At 39.7% G+C, this 10,000-nt stretch overlaps 1 protein-coding gene across 1 annotated transcript in view; it reads left to right on the top strand.

Annotated features, from left to right (window-relative positions):
- LOC132855925 (neuronal acetylcholine receptor subunit beta-2-like) overlaps positions 1 to 6,113 on the top strand; it is an 8,621-nt gene extending 2,508 nt beyond the window's left edge. Inside the window, exons 2-6 of the mRNA XM_060885212.1 lie at positions 1,355 to 1,500; positions 1,577 to 1,621; positions 1,808 to 1,917; positions 3,755 to 4,718; positions 5,700 to 6,113. Coding sequence (XP_060741195.1) covers positions 1,355 to 1,500; positions 1,577 to 1,621; positions 1,808 to 1,917; positions 3,755 to 4,718; positions 5,700 to 5,849 — 1,415 coding nt within the window. The 3' untranslated portion in view covers positions 5,850 to 6,113. The remainder of the gene's footprint in view (positions 1 to 1,354; positions 1,501 to 1,576; positions 1,622 to 1,807; positions 1,918 to 3,754; positions 4,719 to 5,699) is intronic.
- The last annotated feature ends 3,887 nt before the right edge of the window (positions 6,114 to 10,000 follow it).

Here is a 10,000-nt window from a genome sequence, read left to right as displayed (position 1 = left end):
TCATAACACATCTGCCTCACAAATCCAGGGTTAGGGGATCGATTCCTGCATGTGTAGAGTTTATATGTTCACCCCTGAACTTTGGGGGTTTCTTCCAGATACTCCAGTTTCCCCCTACAGTCCAAAGACATGCATTTTTGCCTGAATGAGATCTTTATGTTGTGTGATTTTGCCCTGTGATGAGTCCAGGGTGTTCCTGCTTTGTGCCTTCTGTCACCTGGTTCCTCAGAAAGCTTTGTAAGAAAAGCAGAATCGAAAGATGATGGATGTTTTTTGTTCATTTGCATCTCCATAAAGACTAAAGAGTGTGTAATTGTGTAGTAAAAACAAATGCTGATTAGAATGTGATGAATTGAGTCATAGTGATCTGATGTCCGGAGACTTGGGAGTCAAGGCCTCAAGCACATGGCAACTGTGACTGATGAGTGTATGTGTGTGTATGTGTGTGTGTGTGTGTGTGTGTGTGTGTGTGTACAATAATACCACTCTGACTCCTCTCATGATACAAACATGACTTTATTACTTTGTCATAAAATTGATGATAAAGCAGATAATGAACTGTTATGGAGCCTGTAGCAGGCTTCCAGATATCACATGCACTAAAGATGCTAATTTTGTACGCATGGCTGAAAATATGCAGTATCATTCAGTGCTCCCGTTTCTTATTGTCCAATACGTTTAAAGTTCAGAGAGTGTCAGTTCCAGTCAAGGCAAATAAATCTATTTATTTATTTTTTATTGTCATTTCAACCGTATATATAGTTGACGCAGTTCATAGTGAAATGAGACAACGTTTCTCCAGGACTACGGTGCTACATAAGGTAAGTTTCCTAGCAACATAAAGTACATCATACAGAACAGTAACTGACACCCTATGAGTGGTTATCACGTTCGCCTCACACCTCCAGGGTTGGGGTTCGATTCCTGCCTCCACCTTGTGTGTGTGGAGTTTGTATGTTCTCCCCGTGCCTCGGGGGTTTCCTCCGGGTACTCCGGTTTCCTCCCCTGGTCCAAAGACGTGTATGGTAGGTTGATCGGCATCTCTGGAAAATTGTCCGTAGTGTGTGATTGCGTGAGTGAATGAGAGTGTGTGCCCTGCGATGGGTAGGCACTCCGTCCAGGGTGTATCCTGCCTTGATGCCCGATGACGCCTGAGATAGGCACAGGCTCCCCGTGACCCGAGGTAGTTCGGATAAGCGGTAGAAGATGAATGAATGAATGAATGACACTCTGTGAGGAGATGAAGGGGTTAAATCGTCACGTCTTCATAATATCATGGAAGTCTCTTTGCTTTTCCACATCGTGTCTCTTCATTGTTGTATTTTTTTTATTTTTTTTTTTGTGTCTTGTATAGCGGCGCTGTGCGCTGAGGTGGAGGAGCGATTAATTAATTACCTCCTGTCTCCTGAGCGCTACAACAAGCTCATACGACCAGCAGTTAACAAGAGCCAGCAGGTGACCATCGCCATCCAGGTGTCTCTAGCTCAGCTCATCAGTGTGGTGAGACACACACACACACGCACACGCACACACACACACACAAACCTGTGAATAATACCTGATTATCTGCTTTCAGAATGAAAGGGAACAGATTATGACCACCAACTGCTGGCTCACTCAGGTAATATTATCATAAGTTCAGGTAATATACTAAGTAGCTGAGATTCATCAAATCCCCCATAAGTGGTTCTATTTCTTCTTACAGCATGAGTTTTATTCCTTACATTAATATGATCTCTAGTTTGGGTTCAGAAATAATAGTGTGTAGTTTTGTGCTCTGAGCTGTTATTGTTGTTGTGTGTTTGAGGTGTGGAACGATTACAGATTAATGTGGAATCCAGACGAGTACGAAGGGGTCATGAAAGTTCGTCTTCCTTCGCAGCACATTTGGCTGCCAGACATCGTTCTCTACAATAAGTGAGTCTGCCAGTCTGTCGTGTTTTTACGTGTGTTTTTTTTTTTTTTTTGTGTGTGTGTAATTACACAAATTCTACCATGAATGTAAATCTGCAGAATGTTGTTTGTTAGCTGCCTGGAAATTTAAAAAATTTCAGCAACAGAAAAAAAAATACACAATCTCCATAATATCGCTTTCTCTGTGGTCTCTCTGATTGGCCGCAGCTCCCGCTCGTCACTCTGTGGTTAGACTTCTGAGTCGCTGTACGATGTATAAACACCAGTTTTCTGCTCATTCTGTCCTGACGCAGTGCTGACTGTGAAATTATATTACAGAAATTATATTACAGTTTGACCCACAGCAGCTCAGGAGCACCAGATTAAAGAGGATTTTTACCCCCCAATAATCCATTTTTAGCCAGAGATGAAGCTTCACGACAATGCTGCTCATAGACGCATAAAAAAAAAAACAGAGTGAAAGAAAAACAGTGTTTTTCAAGCATTGAGAACGAACCTAGCTTCAGACAACTGAGACGTCCACTTGAGGAAACGTAACGTCTTCCAAGAGGCGACGTAGCATCACAAAAAAAATTCTACTTCTTAAATAACTATAAATTTGTTCTTAGTAAAATTGTGACGAACAAAAATGTCCGTGTTCAACACAATACCCAACTTAGCTCCATCCCAACGTTAACAAAGGAAAATCAACCCTCAGAAATGAATAAACAAAATAAACAACTACAACTAAAAATGATATAAATCGTGTTCATGGCAGTTAAAAGTCTAAAGTCTAACTTCAGCTAAAGCTAAAGCAGATGCTCGGAGATGATACCAGAATAGCAGAGTGACTCAGGATTGTTGAGTGTCCGGATAAACACTCGTGTTTGTGTACAGACATCTTTATTTCATACAGGAGAGAGTGTCCGGGGCACTCAGGGATCTCTGTAGAGATTAGGCATGCATTAGCGAGATGAGATGTGCAAGAGAACACACTTAGGGCCTTTTTACACCTGGTCACTTCATGTGTTTTCTCTCATCCGATAGCTATCTGATTTGTTAAAACTGTTCCATTTACATTAGGCCACATAAACGCGTCTCGGCGAATCGGATATCGATCTGATCTTTCTACTCCCGCTCAAAATGCGAATATATTTTACCTCATTTCCGGGGTAATTGAAATGGAACACACTTTGGTGTTTGCGGTTTTCAGAAGGCGATCAAAAAGAAGACGAAAAAACTCGTTACGACGTTTATGCTACAAAAAACAGCGTTTACTGTTTGCTGCGTTTTCGCTGGTGGCAGCAGCGCGTTTTAAGACCCGACAAGACACCTGGGTGAAAGATGACCTGCGAGTGACGTACTTCCGTTTGGGAGGAGTATAGCGCTGACGTATGTGGCTTGAAAAACCACATTCATTTACACCTGTCCAGTTTCCTCTGAAATGCGTCCCAGACCACCTCCTGAAGTGGTTTGTACCATCGGATTTATGTCCTTCTCCAAAACGTTTCGGAGGGCATTTAGACCTGGTCTTTTTACCATCGGATAGCTATCTGATCACAGAAAACGCATGAAGTGACCAGGTGTAAAAAGCCCCTTAGAGCCAACAATCATGTGTTTTTCCATTTTAACACCTGCTGGCCTTTAGTCTGATTTACAGAAAAATTCAAGAGCAATTAATATAAGATAATACAACAGTGTCATGTGGTGTATTGTCCCTCGTTTTGTACACCAAGTGCCTTGAGATAGTGTCCAGGCTCATTGGGGACCTGTGTAGGATGAGTGGTACAGAAGATGGATGGATGGATGGATGGATTAACAACAGAAGATTAAAAACTGTTTCTTTGTTTTGGGTTTGTAGTGCAGACGGGACTTACGAGGTGTCCTTCTACTCCAATGCTGTCATTTCCAGTAACGGTGAGGTTGCTTGGTTGCCTCCAGCCATCTATAAAAGCGCATGTAGGATCGAGGTGCGAAATTTTCCGTTCGACCAGCAGAACTGCACGCTGAAGTTCCGCTCTTGGACTTACGACCACACAGAGATCGACCTGGTCCTGCTGTCTGACTTCGCAAGCCGTGACGACTTCAAACCCAGCGGCGAGTGGGACATCGTGTCACTTCCCGGTCGCAAGAACGAAGACCCAGACGACATCACTTACCTGGATATCACTTACGACTTCATCATCAAACGCAAGCCACTGTTCTACACCATCAACTTGATTGTTCCTTGTGTTCTTATCACATCTTTGGCCATCTTGGTTTTCTACTTGCCTTCAGACTGTGGTGAGAAGATAACTTTGTGTATCTCGGTTCTCCTGGCCCTGACCGTTTTCCTGCTTCTCATCTCCAAGATCGTGCCTCCAACCTCGCTGGCTGTGCCACTCATAGGCAAGTACCTGATGTTCGCCATGGTGCTGGTGACCTTCTCCATTGTTACCAGCGTGTGCGTACTAAACATTCATCACCGTTCTCCAAGCACACACACCATGCCACCGTGGGTCAAGAGCTTCTTTTTGCGTCGCCTTCCAGCGCTGTTGTTCATGCAAAGGCCTGGATCGTCAAACATCCCTGAGAATTTCCAGCACAAGCACCAACATCACTCGTGCTCAGAGAACGTTCATAAAAGAGAGCAGGACGGTCTGGTGGATTCAACAGTCTTTGCGAACATTGACTCCAAAATCATGAGCTGTAGGAACAGAGAAATGCAGGACAGCACAGAGGTTCGGAAACGGGTGGCAGTGAAGCAGTCGGCAGATATGGAAGAGGCCATGGAAGGCGTGAGATACGTCGCTGATAAGATAAAGAGCAAGGATGATGATGAAGCGGTGAGCATTGCTGTAATCCCTTCACTTTTCTTAAAATGATCCGAATTTAAGTTTAGTACATCCATGTGGTATAAGCAGAATGATATATTTTGGACTTTGAATAACTTTAAAAAAAATATATGTATATCGTCGCTGTAGGGCGGAAACCTCGTATGTCCAAATTTGGTCAATTTCATATTTTTTCACATATCGATGCTATTGGTCAGTCCCCACGTGGGTCTGTTATTTTTACAAGTTATTAACCACAATCACGTAATCTAAAGTCTTGAAAATAGCTTGAATCAACACGTCCTCTGAGGTAAATGTCTTCAAAAAACTGGGCTCAAAGAAAAAAAAATCTTGACCCCCGCTAGTCCTGGTGCTTGTCTGAGGACAGGAATTTAGCGCAAGACAATCCACTGCAACGCGGACTAAACCCTGTGCACTGCAGATAAGGTACGGCGGTATATTTCCTGAAAAATAATGGTTTTGGAGATATGAGGATTCCGCCCGACAGCGACGATATATATATACACAGGGCTCTCAAGTTTTGAAGACAGGCAAGCGTGACATCTCTTTTTAGGGTCATGATTGAGGACAATGTCCCGTCCAGAGACGGGCTGTTTCGTGTTGAGGTTTCGTTCAAACCGACCATCGAAAATACCCTCTCTAATGAACATGTTTTTTTTTTCATTGGTTGTTGCGTTAAATATTACCCAGATACAATAGTGCTATTTTCTGATTGGCTATTGTGTAGCCTCTTTTTTTTTGATTGGCTGATAAGTGTCAGGCTCGAATAAGAGCTACAGGCTGAGACGCGCTTGATTCCTGCCCGGTGACAAAAGACCGAAATGCGTGACTGTCACTCTCAATGCGTGACACTTGATATATATATACATATATATTCTTCAGGTGATACAGGTATATTAAATGAATTGTTAAATAAAAAATAAAAAAAACTGAATATTCGTCTATAAAGCTCTGGTTTCTTTTGGTTTTCAGGTCATTGAGGATTGGAAGTATGTGGCGATGGTAATCGACCGGCTCTTCCTCTGTATCTTTGTGTTGGTTTGCGTTTCTGGAACTGTTGGCCTCTTCATGCAGCCTCTAGTCAAGAGCTACAATATTCCCATGGCTGACAACACAGAGTGACACACACACACACACACACACACACACACATGCGAGAACCAGCCCAAGCTCACTCCCAATTTAGAAACTGTGAATGTGAGCTAAAGTATTCCTCTCTCTTTACCCCGTGCCCTGATGTTCACTACCTAGCACTGGACCCAGGTCATGTGATCCTACTGACCTCAACCATTTGTTAAGCAACGATAGCAATACAGATTCAGAGAACCTTACCTCGATATCTTAATCCTTATGCGGTTTCTATGGTAACAAAAGTACCGACTCTAATTTGCATGCTCTCACAAATACTGCGGTAGATTTTAAATGAAGAATGAATAAATAATTAATAAATCATCTTATTTACAGGATGCAGTTGTGCAATACACACTCGGTACTCGGGTAAAAAAAAAAGACTTAAATTGTGTGGAAATATCTTTGAAAATTCTATCAATTGTGTTAATTAATATTATTTTATAAAATGTGTAATGACACACACACACACACACACGCACACACACGATATTTATTTGAATAATACTCATTATATTTTATATTAATATAAAGAGCTGATCATTTATGTACACATGAACATAAATATATCCACAATAACACACGCATGTACGTCACACACCACTTCTCGTCTCGTACGTTCTGTAGTTGGTTGGAGGTTTTTTGTCCCTAAATATCACTTGTTTATTTATTTTCTTTTTTTTTCTATTCGGATCGAGTCACATGGTTAGAAGATGATGGAACGTGCTAGAAAGACCGTTAAAGTTTTAATATGCAAAGTTTATCATAAACATCTGATGATTATGTGATAGGAATAAAGATTTTCAAAGAAAAAAAGGTTCTTTGGTAAACACAAGTTGGGTTTGTATTTGTTTGTTCTTTTTTTTAACTTTGGTTAAAAAGTGTCATGGTGGAGTGACTGTTTATAGCTACTTTAATTTAAAGGTGGGGTCTCCGTTGTTTGAAAGCCAATGTCGACATTTGAAATCACCAAAACAAACACGCCCCTAACCCAAATGGGTCCCACCCCTGTATTGATAGCTCCGCCCACACATACATACGTAACCCAGGCAACTAATGGAAAGAAATGTGTCTTTATCATAGCTGAAGGGAAGAACAATACGATTGCAGATAAATAAACAAGCAAAAATGACACACAAGTATAATCATGTAAAGGACAAAGGCATATATTAGTTCTGTGTAACAAAACAAAACCAACGTTACTCACCTATCGAGAAGGAAAAAAGCGCCTCGGCGTCTTAAGTAAAGTTGGTCACATATTCACAGATTGAAGTTTCCCGAGTCAATAACTCCTGAGCTAAACTCTGTTACTACACAAAACACGGTTGTAGCTGCGTCTCTACATTACTACGATAGAAAAGAGGTGTTATTTGTGTAGTAACAGCGTTTAGCTCAGGAGTTATTGACTCAGGAAACTCCAATCTGTGAATATGTGACCAACTTCCTGCTCCTTCAGTTCTCTCCAGCGCTGGAAAGCTGATCCTACACTCTAAAAAATGATGTGTTGGATTTACTTAAAATATGTATGCACCATTTTTGCATCACACTTTTTAAGTAAACCCAACTTGGAAAAAAATTACTTAAAATTAACAAGAAAACTGTTGTTATATGTACTTAAATTTTTGGGTACACTCAACATTGTTTACTTAAAAATATAAGTAACATGGTAGAATCTGCTAAGTAACTGCAAGTTAAGTTAACTTAAAATTTAAGCTCATTTATGTTAAAAAAAGATAATTAATTGAGTTGAACCAATGTAAAATTTTAAGTTATTTTAGATCATCAGCTATTGGTCTGCATACTGCACTGCTGCTTGAATGGGTTAAACGCAGAGCACAAATTCCTAGTATGGGTCACCATGTCACTTCACTAAAATAAATTACACATGCAAATCACACAAAATAAAGCATTTCACTTTATTTTTTGAAACAGGCTGCAATACAATGGTGAAGCCTAAAACCACACATCATGAATGTACAACAAATGTGTCAAATTAACATATTTTGAACAAAAAAACAAACAGGACACTTCCTTGATGCTGCCCCCTTTGCAACACTTTCTTGCTCTGAGCTAGAAAGAGAAAAAAGTTTTATATTTAGTATGAATAGGCAAGACATTGCAGAGTCTTACTAGCATAGACCTTTTCAGTAAAAGATTGTATATACTAATGACGCATCACCTTTTTTTGGCAAAATACTCATATACTGGTAATTTATCAATACTGTTATTTAAAGATATTAATAGATCACGTTTTTGCATAATGTGCTATGCTGAGACCAGCGGATGTCGGAAGCGTGTCACGCCCTTCTGCTCCGCATTTACGCATGCGTAGAAGTTTCTCATTATTATAAGAAAAGTTAAGTTTCAAGCCAAGGTGGTAATTGAACAAAGAACTGCAAAGCGTTACACGGAGCAGGGCGGGAACAGATTCGTCAGAATTCGCCCTTATCTTAATGCAAACATGCCAACGCGATGCATGGTCATATACCTCTGAAATAAACAAATTAACTACTAGAACATTCATTCGATGGAGGCACACTGCTTTTAGGCGGACAATCGCGTGCACACTCGTTCCTCCTTTCATACAATAACTTACTTGTACAAACTGGACTTTCATAAGTATTCAAGTAACACGTTTCTAATTGTTGAAGCTAAATTCGTAGCAATTCAGAAATTCAATTTAAAAAAGTTTCTTTCTTGACCACAAACGCAAACACAAACACAAATAAACGAATGTACGTTAAAACGACAAATCTTACCTCTTTTCAGCGTCTTCGTCTCTTTGCGTTTCAGAAAATATCTTCATCTAACACTACAAACAAGTGTTTATTAATTTCAAAACCTCAAAATCGAATATTTTGCTTAGTTTATTGAAAGTTAAGCTTACCTCTTTCCACCGTCTTCACATGTGCGTCACAAAATGGCTCCAGTTTTTTCCAGATTTGCATATCACGTGGCTCACAGTCAAACTTAAAATATTATGTTATAATTACTTAGTTTTGATGCAATTTTAATACTAGTTGACGTGACTTATGTTTTTTCATTATATTTATGCATACATTTAGGTTCACCTTGTAACTTATATATTTATGTTACAGACACTATATATGCTAAGTAGAGGTTGGAAAGTTAAAATTACTTTGTTATTTGTGTTTAGTTTATTTATTTTTAAAAGTAATGGTTGTTCAGCCAACGAATCGTTTTTTAGAGTGTATATTAACACGTCCTACTTCTTACCTTATCGTAAGACTTTCTTCGCTTTCTTTCTTTGTTTTTATCCTCCATGTCAATGTTAAAACCGCTTTCTGCTAATGTCACACATGCGCACTGAACACTCTCTCCGCCCATATTGACAAGACACGCCCCTTTCTGCTCATTGGCTACACGTTTGTTTTGATTTTTGTTTTGTTTGTCGGCTTGACGCAGTTTTCTGAAGCATTTCTCAAACAACGGAGACCCCACCTTTAAGGTGTATGTTTTGATGGATTGAATTGATGGAAACAAAATATATAACAGCATTTGTACCATATTTATTCGAATGAAAGAAAACAGTAGAAAATCTGTTTGACTTTTTTTTTTTTGGACCACGTTTATCGTTTTTCATACTGGGAGTCAACCAACAGCTGAGAGGCAATTTGATTGTTTTATATTGTATAATTATTATATTATTATACTGGAATTAAAATAGTCCTTAACCTGATACAGTGCATTATAGATGATAATTGACAGATTAAAGGTGTAATTATGGGAAAAAGGACTGTGTATTTGAAGAAATAACTGAGTAGCACATATAAAGCAGAAAATGTGTGTGTGTGTGTGTCTGTGTGTCTGTGTGCGTGTGTGATAAGAGCGACGTCGCACAGCCTTGTGGCCTCAGCTGCTTCCAAGTGGAGCAGAAAATCATCAGAGCTGAAACCACAAACAAACACACACACATACACACAAACACACACACACACACAATGTGTTTCAACAGTACAGTGCAGCGGATTCATGCAAACTAAGAAGATACTTATCTCCTTGTAAAAATTTAAAACAACAAACAGTGCTTGAGTAAAAGTTTTTGGTTCATTTAAAAGGTAAAAAATAAATTGTGGACATGCAATTTTAAAAAGATATGTTTTTCATCATGGGGGGCACGGTGG

The sequence above is a fragment of the Tachysurus vachellii genome, chromosome 13 (assembly GCF_030014155.1).
Source record: "Tachysurus vachellii isolate PV-2020 chromosome 13, HZAU_Pvac_v1, whole genome shotgun sequence".
Taxonomy (NCBI): Eukaryota; Metazoa; Chordata; class Actinopteri; order Siluriformes; family Bagridae; genus Tachysurus; species Tachysurus vachellii.
The sequence above is the reverse complement of the archived record's forward strand: the minus strand, read 5'-3'. Positions and strand labels throughout refer to the sequence as shown.